The 19,809-nt window shown below is 35.5% G+C and overlaps 1 protein-coding gene across 1 annotated transcript; it reads left to right on the top strand.

Annotated features, from left to right (window-relative positions):
• Positions 1–1,510: 1,510 nt before the first annotated feature.
• cop1 (COP1 E3 ubiquitin ligase) lies at positions 1,511–18,941 on the top strand. The gene is made up of 20 exons (XM_059563467.1): positions 1,511–2,152; positions 2,643–2,702; positions 2,809–2,906; positions 3,050–3,114; positions 3,227–3,346; positions 7,185–7,253; positions 7,351–7,410; positions 7,753–7,841; positions 8,003–8,054; positions 8,155–8,269; positions 8,389–8,524; positions 9,367–9,510; positions 9,620–9,728; positions 12,491–12,572; positions 12,658–12,774; positions 12,863–12,980; positions 13,375–13,499; positions 13,730–13,890; positions 18,394–18,438; positions 18,624–18,941. The coding sequence occupies exons 1-20, from the start codon at positions 1,872–1,874 to the stop codon at positions 18,639–18,641; spliced, it is 2,064 nt and encodes a 687-aa protein (XP_059419450.1). The 5' UTR covers positions 1,511–1,871; the 3' UTR covers positions 18,642–18,941.
• The last annotated feature ends 868 nt before the right edge of the window (positions 18,942–19,809 follow it).

Below are 19,809 nucleotides of genomic sequence, written 5' to 3'. Positions count from 1 at the left end.
TCAGTTTCATTCATGGTGATAACATGAAAAATGTGACAGTTTGTATATATAGTGTTCCTGTGGCTCAGTGGTAGAGCATTGCGTTAGCAGCCCAAGGTTGTGGGTTTGATTCCCAGGGAACAGATGTTAGGTAAAAAATGTTAGCCTGAATGCACTGTAAGTCGCTTGGGATAAAAGCGTCTGCTAAATGTGTAAATTGAATTTATATTATATATATATATATATATATATACATATATATATATATATATGTAACGGAGTACAAACTTCATATTCATCGGGAAGAAGGAGGCAGGAACTGGCGGACAATCAAACAATACTTTAATAATCAAAATAAACACAAAACAGCGCGGCTGCCCCTCACGGCCGACTGCCGCACACAAACAAAATCAAAACACAAAATAAAATCCAGGCCTGGTCCTCTCTCCTCCGTCACAGCTCCCGTTTTATATCCTTCCATCTCCTCCGTGGGACTCGAGACCGGTGGGTCGAGCAGGTGTCGCTCATCTCCAATCGCTCCACCGGCCTCGCCCCGTTCCCACGGCTCTCGGCCCCGCCCCACAATATATATATGTATATATATATATATATATATATATATATATAATTGAATAAGGGAGGGATCAGAGGGAGTGTCAGCCACATTAAAAAAGTTAACAGCTTAAGTCATTTGTGGATTAATGCGTATTGGAGACGCGAACCGTTTAAAATGATTCAGTTCGATTTGGTGAACTGGTTCAAAAAGATCTGGTTAAATCGAATGATTTGTTCGTGAACCAGATATCACAAACTGCTTTGTTTTGAACTCTCTCACAACAGACACGGAAGAGAAGACAATGTTGAATAAAGTCGTAGTTTTTGCTATTTTTGGACCAAAATTTATTTTCGATGCTTCAAAAAATTCTAACTGACCCTCTGATGTCACATGGACTACTTTGATGATGTTTTTCTTACCTTTCTGGACATGGACAGACCGTACAGTTTCAATGGAGGGACTGAGAGCTCTTGGACTAAATCTAAAATATCTTAAACTGTGTTCTGAAGATAAACGGAGGTCTCACAGTTTTGGAATGACATGAGGGTGAGTTATTAATGACATAATTTAGATTTTTGGGTGAACTATCCCTTTAATTTAAAGTCAAGGGAGACCCCAAGCATTCTAAATGTACACCCAAAACAAACAGGCCTAATGGTTATAATTAATTAAAAATAAATAAATAAAAAGTGACAGTTAATATGCATTAGGAATTTTGTTTGACTGTTTGTACACATAAGCTGTTAGGTTGATAGCCTGGGAAATCGCAAGAGCCATTTTAAAATAGACCATTTAAATTTGTAAGTAAAATTAGTCGAAAGATTTACGTTTTGCGCTACTAAACATAACATGCATTCATGGTGACGGTACTTGGATGTTCCTGTATGATTTAATCTACGATGGTTAATTAAAATGAAGAATTTCCGAACCAAAATATTTTGATTGATATCTGCAGTTTCCCTCCAAGCCAACAGATGCCGGTGCCGAGTCACGCGAACGTTTCATTCGGGAAATTCTCGCGTGAACATCCTGCAGGCAGTGGACTGAAATTTCTCAAGCTCTAAGAGTTGTCAACAAATCTCTGCGGAGCTGCATATCTACATTAGCATCGAGCAGACCTAATGAGATCCTCTTGCATGCAGAAGAACCGCCTCAGCTGTGTTCAAATAAGCGCCTTTCAGTGCTAGCAGTGCGCTTGGTGGAGGTTTCTGGCTCTTTTCGCTCATCTGTGTCGCTTTAGCTAGTTAGCGTATCTCCCACAGCCGCCCGGATGCGGTGAAGCTCCGTAGTTTTACCTTCAGCTCTGGCCTTCTGACGTGCACGAACGGCTTCAATCATGTCAAACACTCGGCAGCAACAACAGCAGCAGTCTGTCGGTTCAGCGGGGTCCGTCCCCGGGACGAGCTCTGGAAGTACGAATAGCAGTAGCAGCGGTGGCGCCGGTGGATCGAGCAGCGGGGCTCAGAACGGGAACAGCTCGGGTAACGGGGTGTCCTCGAGAACTTTGGGAACAGTTGCCGAGGGACAGAGCGCTCGACCGGGCTCGTCGAGTAGGAAAAGACCCTTATACAACGGTCTGATCAATCCGTATGAGGACAAGAGTAATGATTTTGTATGGTTAGTAGATTCAACTTCTCTCACGAGGCTGCAGAGGGCTCAATTTACTGAATAGTTCCGTTTTAGTGTGCTTGTTCTGAACAGTTTCCAACGTGCGAGTTTAATTGCAGGTTTATCTGGCAAATTCTCGATTTTCGCTGCACTTTATTTTGTAATTCCTAGGATAAAGATAATTGTAAACAAGGAATTAAAGGGGTAACGTTAATTCTCCCAAAAGTCTGTCATTATTTACTTAAGATTCATGTTGTTTTCAAACGTGTATGAACTTTTTTCTGTGGACCACAAATGGAGATATCGGACATAATGTAAGAGACTGACAGATTTAACTTATTTTATTAATAATACCACGGAAGTAAGAAAATAATACAAGTTGAACTTGTTTATTTGACACTTTACAAACCCATTTTTAAAGTTTCAGCTTTTTGCTGATTCTTTGGAAAAGGGAACCAAGCTTGTTCGCATGTGTCATTATTATACTTTTTTTTCACAGCCCTATATGTTTTGAGATGATAGAGGAAGCTCACATGACAAAGTGTGGCCACAGTTTCTGGTGAGAAACACTTGCTCTCTAAACTGGGAGTTTATTCTAGCCTTTTCATGTTACATTTTCCAACCCACTTGCATACTCGAACAATCATGTCTTCATTTTTATCTAGTTATAAATGTATACGACAGAGTTTGGAGGACAGCAACAGATGCCCAAAATGTAATTATATCATTGATAATGTGGATCAACTCTACCCCAACTTCTTAGGTATGTGTTTGCTAATATTGTTTTTATAATGTGTTAATTACTTTTCAAATTTGGATTGTTACCACCTGCAATATGTTTCTATATCAGACATTTTTCAGTCTTATAGATTGCTTAGCTGACATAATTCTCTAATGGTTTTACAGTGAATGAACTGATCCTGAAACAAAAACAAAGATCTGAAGAGAAGCGCCTGAAACGGGATCACCCTGTAAGTGCATCCAGCTCTCTATTTATATAATGAGTGGAAACTAACCAATTTGATAAACCGTTACAAATAGTTTTTACCACATTAAATTATGTCTTATTGTTCATGTTTATAGAATGGAACCAAATGGCAGGTTTTTCAAGACGTCCTTGGTGCAGATCAAGAGAATATGGATTTAGCGAATGTCAACTTCATATTAGACTACCTGTTGCAAAAAAAGAAACAACTGGAGGCGGTTGGTACACATCGTCACATAACATTACTGTTGCCAGACCAAACACTTACGGTTTCTTCAGGCACCCTGAGTTCAGCTGCTTTATCTTTTCATTCAGATTGAGCTGAATATGACCTAAAAGTGTGTTTTATATATGTATAAAAAAGTTTGAGATCAGTAAGACTTTTAATGTTTTTATACTCATCAAGGCCGCATCTGTTTGATCCAAAAAAAAAGTAATCTTGCCAAATGTTATTACAATATAAAATAAGGGTTTCTATTTTTTTTTTATCCTTGAAAATAGAATTTATTTCTGTGATGCAAAGCTGAATTTCCATCAGCTGTCTCTCCAGTGTTAAGTGTCACATGATCCTTAAGAAATCATTCTGCTATGCTGATTTATTATTGGAATTATCCATGTTTACAACAGTCGTGCTGCCAAATATTTTTTTGGGAAACTGATAAATTTTTCAGGATTCTTTGATTAATAAAAAGTTAAAAAGAACAACATTTATTCAAAACATAAATATTTTCTAACGATATAAATATTTAATGTCACTTAATAACAATTTAACACTGCTGGATAAAAGTTTTAAGTTATAAAAAAAACATTTGATCTGTCGAAAAGATTTCTATTGTAAATAAATGTGCTGCTTTGTAACTTTTATTCATCAAAGAATGCTGAAAAAAAAGTATCACAGGTTCCAAAAAAATATTAAGCAGCACAACAGTTTCCAGCACTGATAATAAATCAGCATATTAGAATGAATTGAAAATACAGCTTTGCATCACAGGAATAAATTAGATTTTAAAGTATATTAAAATAGAAAAATGTTATTTTACATCATAATAATATTTCTCAATATATTTTCCCCCCTGTTTTTTAAATCCCATAAATGCAGCCTTGATGAGCATATGAAATTTCTGCAAAAAAACATTAAAGCTCGTTTTAATCCCACAGTTTTGACCAGTAGTTGAAAATGGATTAAAATATGAGACGATTTAAATCCGTTGAGATTCTAAACAAATCATGATTCATCAACCAACTGTCTTTAGAAAGGTTTAAATGGTATTTTTTTTATTTTTATCTTGCCTCTGTATAGTGCATATTAAAGTTCATAAGTGCAGCGCTGCATCTTTTACAGCAGAAACCAAAGAAACACTTTAGGCGCCACCTGCTGGCAAAGAGTGAATTTTCGTCTCGTTCAGCTTGTGCGCTGTTTCATGCAGATATTTTTTTTGTATATTTCACAAAACCGAAGTCAAACCATTCAGTTTTTGCTTCAAAATTTTCAAAATTCTACAATTTGATTTAGATTAAAAACTGCATGCAGCATCCTTTTTTGGGTCATGATTAAAATGAAGTGGTTGCCTCTCATTTTAAATGGAAAAAGCACAGACAAAGCCTTATTTTGTTTATAGAAAGATATTTTATTTGTTACTTGTTTGATTTGGGGCTCGTTTTAAAACTTCAATTAAGTTTTGTTATTTACATTTAAATCCTATTAAAATTTTGTCACTTAGCAGACGCTTTTATCTGAAGCGACTCACAAACGAGGACAATAGAAGTAATCAAAACCAACAAAAGAGCAATAATATGTACAATAAGAAGTGCTATATTAGTATATTATTGTAATTAGTATATTATTAGTTATATTTCAATTTCACAAAGAAATGTACAGCATTTTGTCCAAGCAATAATAAAAGGAAACATTTAATTAATAATTTGTCTTAAATATAATTTTGATCAGAATTAAATCGTGAAATTAAAATTGTGAATCGAATCGGGAGATGAGTGAATCATTACATTCCTTATATATATCATTACATTATACATATATATATATATATATATATATATATATATGGTAATCTAATATATATATATATTCAGGTAATCTAATCAGATTACTTTTAGATTACTTTTGACCTTACTTATCACATTAATTTAAATAGGATAATCTTGTACCATACTGATATAAAAATACAAAAATAAATTTGTCCATTTTAATGTGTTTGAAAGACAAATGCCTTCCAAAGACATTCAAATAGATAGTTAAATAACCTACTGAGTAGGGATGCACCGAATATTCGGCCACCGAAAATTTTCGGCCGAAACACTTTTATTACCGAAACAACACGGCCGAAATGTTATGATGACGCAAACAGAAACCGCGACCTGCACGTGCACCTGCATAGCGCAGACCACGAGCTCCCCGCGTCATTCACTTCACACCAGTGGGTCTTAATAGAGAACATTCTCTCTCTTCTTATTCCTTTATTCGCAGCACTAAAGCGTCTCCTAACAAAGAGATTGAGACGGACCACGAAGTGAAAACAAAGAAAAGTACAGTCTTATAGAGTCTGTTAGCACACGTCTCACTGAGATCTTTTCGGATCCTCCGCACTTCATCGCGAATGTGCTTGATCCGCGTTATAAAGACCATTACTTGGACGCGGAAATATGGCAGAGCACACGAGAAATGCTCCAGGCCGCGCTGGATGCGGAGAACCCGCGTGGAGACGGAGAAGCGCCAAGCGCAGGAGACTGAGATCAGAGCGCAAAAAAAAAAAGACTCGTCTCTGCATATATAATACACACACATATACATATACATGCATAATATCAGATTGTAGCCATATTTCTGCTAGATATTTTGCTAGATTTCTGCTTTAATTTGATAAAAATGTTTATTTATGCCCTGGCCCTATTTAAATACACTCTCTCAAATATTTCTCAAATGTCAGGCAGATGACAAGCTCAACTGCTCAACAGCTAGATGGTTATCTGTCTGAAGTCCCCATCCCCAGAAGTGATAACAGTCTTGCCTACTGGAGAAGTAATGCACTTTCTAGTACTACAGAGAAAAATTTCAAATGCTCTTCACCTAAATGCACTTTTTATGAGAGAACAGTTAATTTTAAAACCTTTCTGCAGGCCAGTAGGTCTGTACATTATTATTTAATATACAGATGAGTGGGATTAAATTTTAGTTTGAATTTTATTTTATACTGTGCATTGTTGCAATGTGCTTAATAAATATTTGCATAATTTGTAATTATGCATTTTTATGTTTTTTTATAATTTATGTAATTGTAATTATCTTTGAAACTTTAATATTAATTTATGCAATTGCAATGTTTTAATTTTAGTAAAGTTAGTACACGGTCATAGCAATAAATGCAATGGTACTAATAATTGGGATAATTTCTTTCGGTGTTTCGGTTTCGGTTTTCGGCCTTGGTTTTCTCTTTTTCGGTTTTCGGTTTCGGCCAAGAATTTTCATTTCGGTGCATCCCTACTACTGAGTGATAATTCAGATGTGTTCATCAGTAGTTTGTGCAACATTGAAACAGTTGAAATAATTTTTGTAAATCCAGTGGTCAAATGCTGTGTAGTCACCTGACTAATGACTGGTCTTTCTGAGTGTATATAAGATGCAATATTTTTTTAAAAAAAGGACATTTAAAAGATGAAAAAGAGAAATGAGAAGAATTGATTAATTATGGATAATGTATTGCTATTATATGAATAGTATGTAATCCATAGAAAAAAGCAACTGTAGTCTGATTACGAGTATTTTAAAATGTAATTTAATCTACTTACAAGTACTTATTTTTTTGGAATCTGATTACGTAATTAATTACTACCCAGCTTTCTCTATATATATTCACTATAAATCATTCGTCAATTTATAGTAACTTTCATTAACATTAACAAGCTTAATTTGATTATATCATGTTTAATTGTTGATGCCACAATAATTTTTCTTACAAAGAGGGAACAAAATCCCCCGCTATGACTCATAAAGACCAATTGCTTCTCTCTTGCTCATCCATCAATGATCTCTGTCTCCAGGAATCACAAGCTGCTCAGCGCCAGATCTTAATGGAGTTCCTGAAAGAAGCCAGAAGAAATAAAAGAGAGGTTGAGCCTCCACATCTATTTTTAAAATGTTGAATAATGCACTGTTGACAGCAATGAGGTCTTAAATTTGAAAGTTTCCCTGTCTTTACTTCAACAGCAACTGGAGCAGTTACAAAAAGAACTTAACTTTTTGGAGGAGGATATCAAACGAGTTGAGGTCAGTTTAATATGGTGATCCAGAATATATATATATATATATATATATATATATACACTGTTTCAGTAAGTTTGTCTTTATTTGATTAAATTTAAAGTAAAAACAGGAATATTAGAAAATATTATTACCATTTAAATTTTTTGTTTTATATGTATATATTTTAAAATGTCACATGATCCTTCAGAAATTATTCTTATATGCGGTTTTGTTGCTCAAGAAACAATTATCAAAAAATTAGTTTTATGATGTTTTATAGTGTTTTATTATGTTATTATGTTTTTGCTAAATAAAGGTGTTGCTGACTTTAAACTTTGGACACACATGATTTTTATTTTATTTTAGGAAATGAGTGGTATGTACACAGTGAGTGAAATGGACCCCAATTTAGACAGTACTGTACCCCAGTTTGAAGCTCCCTCTCCTGGACCCAGGTAAGACCAACTATGCAGGTATACGCAATATTTCACATAAATGAATGGCAAAAAGAAGAAAACAATGGTCTATCATATACATCTGATGACAATCTAATTATTTACAATGATGCTATTTTTTTTCCATTTAATAATTAACATCTTGTTTCTGTCTCACACAGTAGCATAATAGACCCCACAGAATACATGCAACACACTTTTGGAAGCTCACAGGTAAAAAAATACAAAATAAATTCATGGAATGTTCTCTTGGCTGTTATAACTGGTTTATATCCATTTGAGTAATGCTGATATTCACTGTTTTTACTTTTAGGGTAAAAGACAAACTTGGTACAACAGCACTCTGGCGTCACGACGAAAGAGACTGACTGCACACTTTGAGGATCTGGAACAGTGTTATTTCTCCAATAAGATGTCTCGAATAACGGGTAGGTTGATTCATAGCAATATATAGTGTATCGGTTCATACAAAGTATCAGTGTATTTGTTTATATAAGTCATTTAAAAAATCTGCTATATTCAACACAGTTGCTTTTCTCATTAATAGATGACAGCAGGACTGTTAACCAACTGGATGATTTCATGGAGTGTCTATCAAAATTTACCCGTTACAACTCTGTGAGGCCTTTGGCCACCCTGTCTTACGCTAGTGACCTCTATAATGGCTCCAGTATTGTGTCCAGGTAAGGCTGCAAAAATCTAAATTGAAGTTCAGACCACACTTTAGTCCTTGTTCAGTTCCATTATTGAAGTAACCAGCAGAGGGTAGTATTGTATTACTGAATAACATCACAGATTTTGACTGAATTTTGTGTACCACCTATATAAAAAAAAAAAAATACATTTGTGACAAGCTTTATATATATATAATTGCTCATGAATCTCATCCCCATTTCATTAAATATCATCAATTACAACAAAATGTCTGAAGGTGTATCTTTAACCACATCAACTCTGGGGACCCACCGGTGGGTCCAATATTGCATATGCCTAATTCTCAAAAAATCAAAATAACAGCTGAAGTGGTTTTAACTGTGCATTCTCGTTAATAGTAATTTCTCACACAGGTTCTACAGTGCAGGAAACATGATCTAAATGTACTAGAATGGTTTCTTCCTCATCAGTGAAAGATGGCAGATTAATCCAAACATCATAAATCATTTGGTTCAGTTCTCAATTCCCAATCCTATTATTGGGTTTGCTAATATAATCATTGGCTCAAACCAACCATTATTTCAATGTTTTATGCAATGTTCAGATACATTATATTACACCGATCCTCAACCAGCCAAAGAACCTCACTCGGCTACTAGAAAAAAGTGCTCATTTCATCACACCATCATTTTTCAGACATACTTCTATCTGATCACCTGAGTGTCTGAGAGGCTGTTTGGATGCATTACAGCTCTTGTCTTTTTCAGTGTCTGTGTTTGAGTGGAAGTAGAGCAGATAATGAGCTTGCACAGTCAGAAGAACTAGCTGTGCTAACACTTGTTCTGTCTCATCTCTTTCCCCTCTTTTGCAGCATTGAGTTTGACCGCGACTGTGATTACTTTGCCATTGCCGGTGTCACTAAGAAAATTAAAGTGTTTGAGTACGGCACTGTGATCCAGGATGCTGTGGACATTCATTATCCTGTCAACGAGATGACGTGTAACTCTAAAATTAGGTATAAAGAGTGTGTGAAACCAGGGGTTGGATGGAATGTTCTTAGTTGATCATGCAGCAGTACAAGAGAATGTTTAATTATTTTTTTTTTCTGTCTTGTATTTTTCTAGCTGTATCAGCTGGAGTAGCTACCACAAAAATCTGTTAGCGAGCAGCGACTATGAGGGGACTGTCATTCTTTGGGATGGGTTCACAGGACAGAGGTCAAAGGTCTACCAGGTACCCTTATGTGTCAGATGGTGCCAGATGACATTCATTACTCTTATACCGCTTTCAGTAGGACAGCAATTTTTCAAATGTTCCTTCTTACAAAGAAGTGAAAAAAGTGTGTTTTTACTATTACTTTTGATCAATTTAATGCATCCTTGCTCAATAAAAGTACAACCAGAATTCCGGAGAAGTTGGGACGTTTTTTAAATTTTAATAAAATGAAAACTAAAAGACTTTCAAATCACATGAGCCAATATTTTATTCACAATAGAACATAGATAACATAGCAAATGTTTAAGGTGAGACACTGCAGGCAAAAACACTGTTTTTTCAAGCACCTGTCAATTTTGAGATTTTGGGCTTTTTGGTTTTTCATAAAGTGCTTTTTCAAACTAGTGGAAGGAAAACATCCAAAAGACACTAAGTGTTTCTTTTATAGCACTTTATCTGTTTGTGTCAATAGATTTCATTTACAATACATATTTTTAAAGGCCGTTTTCTCAAAATGAGTTTTTTCTTCAACACTGAGCCTTAAATCTCCACTTCAGTAGCACTTACACACACCAAACTTGACATTTTTATTCCTGTCTATATTCTGAAGGTTTTTACAGAGGGATTTGTTCATATATATTTTCCTTGATTATATACAACATTTTATTCCCCCCAAAATTGTGAAAATATATTGTTTTCTGGCTGTTCAAAGTATTTTCTGAATTATGGAGTGACAAAAAAAGATAACCAGAATTCCCTCTGTAAAAACATTTGACTCTAATATGTCAAAAAAATTAAACAAAAAATTTGAAACTGACTTCATCTAGTGTTCAGATTTTTGTACTAGACATTTATGCAAATTAGCACATATTTCATTAAATAATGCCTCATTTGCATATTTAAACATAACATTTTTGAAAACTTATAATACAAAAAATGTTTGCAATAATCAATGTAATCAATCAACTGGGTAAGTAAGGTGATAACTATTAGTTATTTTTTTTGCCCTATTCACCTGCAGTGTCTCGCCTTAAACTGAGAAAGTTTACAATTTTATGCACAAAATGAGCTCATTTCAATTTTGATTTCTGCTACAGGTCTCAAAATAGTTGGGACGGGGCATGTTTACCATGGTGTAGCATCTCCTTTTCTTTTCAAAACAGTTTGAAGACCTCTGGGCATTGAGGCTATGAGTTGCTGGAGTTTTGCTGTTGGAATTTGGTCCCATTCTTGCCTTATATAGATTTCCAGCTGCTGAAGAGTTCGTGGTCGTCTTTGACGTATTTTTCGTTTAATGATGTGCCAAATGTTCTCTATAGGTGAAAGATCTGGACTGCAGGCAGGCCAGGTTAGCACCCGGACTCTTCTACGACGAAGCCATGATGTTGTTATAGCTGCAGTATGTGGTTTTGCATTGTCCTGCTGAAATAAACAAGGCCTTCCCTGAAATAGACGTTGTTTGGAGGGAAGCATTGCTCTAAAATCTTTATATACCTTTCAGCATTCACAGAGCCTTCCAAAACATGCAAGCTGCCCATACCGTATGCACTTATGCACCCCCATACCATCAGAGATGCTGGCTTTTGAACTGAACGCTGATAACATGCTGGAAGGTCTCCCTCCTCTTTAGCCCGGAGGACGCGGCGTCCGTGATTTCCAACAAGAATGTCAAATTTAGACTCGTCTGACCATAAAACACTATTCCACTTTGAAATTGTCCATTTTAAATGAGCCTTGGCCCACAGGACACGACGGCGCTTCTGGACCATGTTCACATATGGCTTCCTTTTTGCATGATAGAACTTTAGTTGGCATCTGCTGATGGCACGGCGGATTGTGTTTACCGACAGTGGTTTCTGAAAGTATTCCTGGGCCCATTTAGTAATGTCATTGACACAATCATGCCGATGAGTGATGCAGTGTCGTCTGAGAGCCCGAAGACCACGGGCATCCAATAAAGGTCTCCGGCCTTGTCCCTTACGCGTGCACAGAGATTTCTCCAGTTTCTCTGAATCTTTTGATGATGTTATGCACTGTAGATGATGAGATTTGCAAAGCCTTTGCAATTTGACGTTGAGGAACATTGTTTTTAAAGTTTTCCACAATTTTTTTAAGCAGTCTTTCACAGATTGGAGAGCCTCTGCCCATCTTTACTTCTGAGAGACTCTAAGACAAAGCTTTTATAGCTAATCATGTTACAGACCTGATATCAATTAACTTAATTAATCACTAGATGTTCTCCCAGCTGAATCTTTTCAAAACTGCTTGCTTTTTTAGCCATTTGTTGCCCCGCGTGCCAACTTTTTTGAGACCTGTAGCAGGCATTAAATTTTAAATGAGCTAATTAAGTGGATAAAAGTGTAAAATTTCTCAGTTTAAACATTTGCTACGTTATCTATGTTCTATTGTGAATAAAATATTGGCTCATGTGATTTGAAATTCCTTTAGTTTTCATTTTATTAAAATTTAAAAAACGTCCCAACTTTTCCGGAATTCGGGTTGTATTAATTAGTAGAAAACAAATTGCTGTTCATTGTGTACAAAAAAACTTAGTTTAATTTTCTAAATAAAACATTTGAAAACCAGATTAAATTAAAGGTTGAATATTTGAAAACCAAACTATTTTCCTTATCAACTGGATAAGTTGTTGCAGCACAAATATGCATTACATTCAGTCATGGGTTAAGTTTGAATTTTAATATGTACGTTTGTGAATACATTGCAGTTTTTTTAGACTTAATCCAAGTTGGATTCTGACTCACAAAACTTAATTTCCACAGGAGCATGAGAAGCGGTGTTGGAGTGTTGATTTCAACCTTATGGACCCCAAGCTCTTAGCATCAGGATCGGATGATGCAAAAGGTATTTCTGCAACTGAAATGTTCCGATCAAGTTATTTGATTTGGGATTTGATGAATACTTAAGAATGAATTCTGTTGCTCCCCAGTTAAGTTGTGGTCCACCAACCTGGACAATTCCGTAGCCAGCATTGAAGCGAAGGCCAATGTATGCTGTGTCAAGTTCAGTCCATCCTCTCGATATCACCTTGCCTTTGGTTGTGCAGGTGCATAATTCATTTGAATCGACCTATTAAAAGTTTTACTTCGTGCTAAAATCGTAAAACTTTTCAATTCATTCTAAATCTTCCCCAGACCACTGTGTGCACTACTATGACCTGAGAAACACTAAGCAGCCCATCATGGTTTTCAAAGGCCACAGGAAAGCAGTGTCCTATGCCAAATTTGTCAACGGAGAAGAGATTGTGTCTGCGTACGTATACACTGACATTTCTTCTGCTTTTTATCCTGTATCAATGGAAAATGTCTTAAGTGGAAAGAAGCCAATGTGTGATAATTTTTTTAATAGGGGTAAACAGTTCTTGGAAAAAACTATTTATGTCACAATTTGTAGTACTGTACTGATTTATCACGTTACTTAACCTAAACAGAACATCAGCTATTGGAACAATATCAGCTTACGGTGTTACAACAATATTGGTTATCAAATCATCCTCGAATTTCCTCACATTTCCATCCCTATTCAAATAAAACCATGATCCAAACTGCAGCATTATAATTTGAATTTGAACCATTATACCACCAATTACAAACAAGTCTCGAGTTGAAAACCAAACATCTGAGTTCAATTGTAACATCCCTTACAGATCAACAGACAGCCAGCTGAAACTCTGGAATGTGAACAAGCCACATTGTTTGCGCTCCTTTAAAGGCCACATCAACGAGAAGAACTTTGTGGGTCTGGCATCTAATGGAGACTATGTAGCATGTGGTGAGTGGGACTATACAAAAATTTAAAAGGTTTGCTTTTTGCCCCAAAAACTTTCATACTGGGAATAATTCTGTTTGATTAAACTTCCAATGATCTTTTAAATCAGTGACTGGTTTATTATTAAGTAAAAAGGGAAATAAAACCAACTTTTGCATTGTAATAATTGTTTATCTGGTTAAAAAAAGATATCCTAAAACTCCTCAATAATGCTTTCACTTTATACACCACAGGAAGTGAAAACAACTCACTGTACTTGTACTACAAGGGGCTCTCCAAGACTCTATTAACTTTCAAGTTTGACACTGTGAAGAGTGTCCTGGACAAGGACAAGAAAGAGGACGACACCAATGAGTTTGTCAGTGCGGTGTGCTGGCGAGCTCTACCTGATGGGGTATGATTCAGTCTTGTCTCAACGAGTGTAACGAGTTACAAAGTTGGTAAAGCCTACTTATCACAACATTGTCAATCGCGTCATCAATCTCAAACAATAATTTATTAAAACGTCTCGCTACCGAACTACCTACAGTAGCTTAATTTGTGGAGGACGAAGAGAAAGCACCCATTTGGTAATTGAGCCAGTAATGAGAAATAATAACTTTTAAGTAGGGTCCAGTGCCTTTTCAATACTTTTAAAATGGTACCGGCGCCTAAACGGTGCCTGAACCGATACTTAAAAAAAACCCACAAAAAAAAACTATGGATAACTTTAAAGAACATTAAAAATATTTAAAATAAATCCATAGATTTTACCTTGGATGCTCTCATTTCCCAAGTTGTGCTTCCCTTAATCTAAGGCTAATAAATGTATTTCACAATCTGGGTCATTATTTAATACAAAACCACACATAATGTTTCTACTGTATCTCTGTCAATCTCTCTGATATTTCGTTAAGATGAGTGCTGTCTGTCACTGTCTTTAATCAGTTCTGTGAATTACTGTATGCTCATTCTTTATAAAGTAGCAACAATATCGTTTGTAAAGTACAGTACAGTCAGTGTTGGGGAGTAACTAGTTACATGTAACGGCGTTACGTAATTTAATTACAAAATAAATGTAACAGTAATCAGTTACAGTTACTAAGAAAAAATGAGTAATTAAATTACAGTTACTTATGAAAATTGTAACGATTTCAAAGAGGTTTACATTTGAATATTTACACACATCCACATACAGCTTATTTCTTTCCCAAATTGCACTAAGACATATGGCCCATAATCTCCGAGACGCGGAAAACACATTCGTAGAATCGAGTCATAAAAATGGAATTCAGCCTATAACGCGGACGCAATATGCCACATTTTGGACGAATAAATCAAAAGTAGGTCAGTACACTTGAATAAAAACCCGATATGGACTGATGTCTGTGAATATTAAGCCGCAAAAAGACTGAATATGAATCCTGCACGTTCTGCGTGTCTGTGGAAATCAGGCGCTGACTGGACATCGGGAGAACCGGGACTATTCCCGGTGGCCTGGCAGATGATTTGGCCTTCTACTTTAATATTGTTATTGTATAATTGCAGGCCGAATATACTAAAGCGATTATTTCCGAATCCGCCATTCGATAATTAAATTTCTAATAAATCATGAATCGGTTAGTAGTGACTGGCAATGGTTGGGCTCGCGCGCTCTCCGCGCCTCCGCCGAACGGTTTGGATCAGACTCCGAGTAATCAATGCGAGAGAGAGAGACCGGAGTGAACTGTGTAAGCGCACAGGTGGACCAGAGAAGCAACACTTCTGTTCAGGGTTTTAGGTGCAGGCCAGTTTCATCTGTAAATATGCTAATGTAGTTTTGTCTTTGTTTACTTAGTCAAGCAGCAGCAGCACATTGCTCACAACCACTCAAAATACTGTATAAACGACGTCATTATTATCTTTTGTAATGTTACAGTAGTAAGTTAGCAGACAAATCATCATATTTTATCATAGGTTCAGGGGGAGCTAGTGGATACAAAAACACAACCCTTAGGAAAATTAATATAGCCTATGGTATGGCACTAACCGTGGTTTAATTATGGAATTTGTAGTAAACATAAATACAAGTGGTAATTCATTTGCCAAAAAAACAAAATTGCACTTACAAAACATGGTAAAAGTCAAATAAAAATCTTCAGTATTAAAGTCATGAGAGAGATGGATGGATAATGGAAGTGAAGGTGCTGTTCAGGAGAGAACTCTTAATTACGTTGCAAGTCCCCCAACCTAAGGATTCAAATCTTTTTGATGTCAGGTCCAAAAAAATAATAGGGTTGTCCATGTTTCAGAATGGGTTGTGGGTGTATGAGTGTGAGATTTCCCAGCCTATTTTTTTCCCCAGTCCGCCCCTCATGGAAATAAATCTCTAGAACAGTCACTTCATGAGCATTTTTTACTTATTTTGAGAAACTATCATCATATCATATACAAAGAGACAGCAGTGTTTCAAAAAGACACCAATGTTTCAGGAGTTTAGTACACAAAATAGGACACATGTATGCTTATTAGATAACCGTATTTGAGTTGATGTATATGCTTTTATTTTTTTATTAACTATTTTTCCCCAAACCATTGTTAGATGCAGTTAGATGCCTGTAGTTATGCAAAGATTTGGTTTCAAAAACAGTATCTATAAACTATTTCTTTTGATTTTAAATCTGCTTTGAACTTCAGATCAATCTCTAAGTAAAGTCTGATTGTGTGGTGGATGTGTTCAAATGTGATCATCTTAATTTAAGTGATGAAGGATGGTGAAAGTCTGACAGTATTGAGCACTACTGTAAGGTTAAACCTGCATGGTGTAAAATGGTTGAAGATGATTTACAGTTGCAAATTAACATTCATTAGAAATTTATAAAAGTAATCAAAATGTACTCAAAAGTAATTAGTTACATTACTTTATTAAAGTAATTAAAAAAAGTTACACTACTATTACATTTTAAATAGGGTACCTTGTAATCTGTAACCTATTACATTTCCAAAGTAACCTTCCCAACACTGAGTACAGTGCAAAAGTCTTAGGCACATTAGTATTTTCACCCCAAAAAAGGGTTTTAGGCCAGTTATTTATATCTTTTGCTGTAGTGTGTCATTAGGAAATATCAGTTTGCCATTAATTTGAATAATAATCTAGTGTGATTTTGAATGCACAAGCAGTCTGACAACGGCAAAATGAATGTTTGGAAATGAAAACTGATATTTTATACTGACACACTACAGCAAAAGATATAAATAACTGGCCGAACACCATTCTCTTGGATGAACATACTAACGTGCCTAAGACTTTTGCACAGTAGTGTATGTATGAAGTACGTATGATTAAGTATATTTAAATAAGTGTAATTAAAGTATGTGTTCGTTCATATGTGTTAAGGGCTAGATTTTCGCTGGAGGAAACAGCTGTGGTGTGACAAGCGAAAACTTTACAGTAGCTAGATGAGAAACCGACTGCTCCTTCGTGACCTTTTGTAAACTGTATTTATGACAAAGAACTGCACAGATACTGATATTCTAACAATCTATCGATAAACACATACCTTGTGTCCTCTGTCTCTGTATGAGTCCGCTCGCTGTCTGCGGTTTGAAGAGCGCGCTGAAAGTCGGAGAGGAGACCGGTCTGACGCCGGTTTCATTTGAAATTTAAGGGGACTGACTTTGAGGCTATCGGATACCGGTTCCATACCCAACCCTACTTTTAAGAAATATATTTTTTGATAAACGAACCCAACACTGGCTATGTCCTGGCTGGAGTGTGATGTGATTTGTGTCATGTGCAGATGCGATTGATCGCGTACAAACCAATAGGGTGTCGGAATGGTATATGTTTATACTTCTCATCCAACCACAATCAAATTCACTCCATCCGGATGGCGCGATTTATCTGGATAGGTTTTTTTTTTTTTTTTTTTTTTTTGAAGGACGACAAGCCGGAATGAAATACCAGTAACGAAGCTATTTTTAAAATATAAGGAGTAGAAAGTACAGATACTTGCGTGTAAATGTAAGGAGTAGAAGTAAAAAGTCGGCTGAAAAATAATTAATCAAGTAAAGTATAGATACCCAAAATTTCTACTTAAGTAATGTAACGAAGTATTTGTTACTTGACACCTCTGATATTATAATATAATAATATATGATAAAGTATTACGGTGTTCATTAAGGTTTTCAATATACATTTTTGTCTTCGTTTATGTACTTTTGTCATTTTGTATATGTTTTTGTTTTAAAATATTTTTTATTTAGATGTATTTAATTTTTAGTTTCCGTTGGTTGACAAGGCAACATTTTCAAATTTAAGTTTTAAAAAAGTATACTATTAAGCTTTATTTCAGTTACTTAAAAATTATTTTTTAATATACTTTTAGTTCATATAATTTCTCTTTTCACTTAAAAGGTCTTATTTAAATTGCAGTATCCTGTTAGAATTGAAAATGCACAGTTATTGTGGATCCCCAAAGAGTTAATATTTAATAAAAGTAACCGTGATCAAGCCTAACCAGCTCAGAAATATTGTGAAAAAAGTGGATTCATGTTTTGCCTGCTTTATTAGCTGAGACCCTCACATAAACATTACCTCTGCTTCCAGATCCCTTGTGTATTACATACCTTTTATACTTGACATTTTCAGAGGAAAAAATCGACAATAATTGTGCGCTGACCAAGCTGAATTTCTGCTTAGTGTCTTGGTCTTAATTAGTTGCCTTTCTCATCCTTACATAAATTACGTAGAAATAAAATGTCAAGGCCTTTTTGTGAAAGTATAACAGTAATGAAATGCATTACTGTTTTTGAGTCTGGAATGACATGGGAGGTTTAGGCCAGACAAACACAGGCGAATAGACTGTCAAACTAAATCTTGTTTTGGACATTCTGTCAATGCTCTGAAATGCCCTCATTTCTCTGTTTTGATTCTCAGGAGTCAAATGTGTTGATTGCAGCCAACAGTCAAGGAACAATCAAGGTGAGTTGTACTGTAAAACAATAAATAGCCACACAAAGGTCAGTGTTTATTACAGAGAGCTGTTTTTTATTACTAAAACCAGGAGGATCTGTCCTACTGTAGTCACATTCACTCAGCTGTTTAGTATTTAAAAACCCAAAATTAAATCACACTACAAATGTTTTTTTTTTTTCTTGTTTTGAAAGGTACTTGAGCTGGTCTGAAGGTCTACTCGTATCTGTAGGCAGAACCTACTAAAGTTGCTTCACCGCTGTTGCTTCGTGTTTGGTTGGTCGATAGAAGAGCGCTGAAGCTGGGCGGAACTGAAGCAAACATTTCCAAGGAAACAACCAGCAGAACTGGTTTTTATCAGCATTATATTTGTAAAAGACTCGATCATTCTGCATCATCATACTATCGCTGTATGTGAAATGTTGAGATGAGGACCTGTTTGTGCTGTCAGGGAGATGGGCGGGAATGCCTCTTATTGAATAAAGTTGTTGAATAAAGGTATTAATAAGTTATTGGTGAATAATGAACATCTTTAAATGTGGAGGGGAAGACACATGCTCAAATGAAATTTGTTTCAAACCTTTACCAGAGGTTATTCTAGCCAGAACAAGAGCTACGAGACTTTTAAAGCCAAAGCACAAGACCATAACACAATTATATACTTTTATTTCTGTAAATTAGCTGTCTTTGTTTCCTTTGAGCCAGTTGTATCCATTCAATTGTTTGTTTTGTTTTTTTGATGCACACTGTTTGTTTATCCATAAGATATGTGGCATATTCTGATGGTCTCCCCAAATTAAATTACAGGATCTTTATTAGCTTTTCTGTTAAGTGGACATGCTTACATCGAGGAAATTGTAAGTATACAAGATGTATTCTTAATTTGGTATTTACCACATTTTGAAATGATTTAATTGTAAATCCCAGAAAGACCTACACTCATCAGACAACCTTTGCATAAGATTCTTCTCAGTTTTTTCAAGATCTGATATTTTGCTGTCTTTCAGTGATTCCTGACAGAAGTGCTTTTAGGTTGATTTTGCAGGCATTGACAGGTCACTTTAAAGCCCGGGGCTCTTTTATGTGGTCAATTTTTTTTTTAAACTGACTAAATTATAACTCCTCACAGGTTTAATGACACTATGTATATTTCATTGGGATTATTTAACACCGCCAATAACATTGCTGCTCTTTTCTCTTTGAGTTTTTGTACAAGTGTTATTTATTTGAATAATTTATAGAAATTATGTGAACATTGGGCCCATGATAGGCTTTAGGTTTCAAGCTTTTTTGTAAGTCCTCTGCTGCATCACAGTAATTCTGTTTATTTACTCATTTTAACACATTAATTTGAATGAATAAATGATTGTTTGTTTTTTC

Source organism: Carassius carassius, chromosome 12 (assembly GCF_963082965.1).
Source record: "Carassius carassius chromosome 12, fCarCar2.1, whole genome shotgun sequence".
Lineage (NCBI taxonomy): Eukaryota > Metazoa > Chordata > Actinopteri > Cypriniformes > Cyprinidae > Carassius > Carassius carassius.
The sequence above is the reverse complement of the archived record's forward strand: the minus strand, read 5'-3'. Positions and strand labels throughout refer to the sequence as shown.

Bases quoted from the DNA above. Each gene is read 5' to 3' on its own strand.
- cop1 (XM_059563467.1), top strand. From the start codon at position 1,872: ATGTCAAACACTCGGCAGCAACAACAGCAGCAGTCTGTCGGTTCAGCG. The intron at 2,153-2,642 runs GTTAGTAGATTC...TTTTTTTCACAG, and splicing joins AAGAGTAATGATTTTGTATG to CCCTATATGTTTTGAGATGA. The intron at 3,115-3,226 runs GTAAGTGCATCC...TCATGTTTATAG, and splicing joins GCCTGAAACGGGATCACCCT to AATGGAACCAAATGGCAGGT.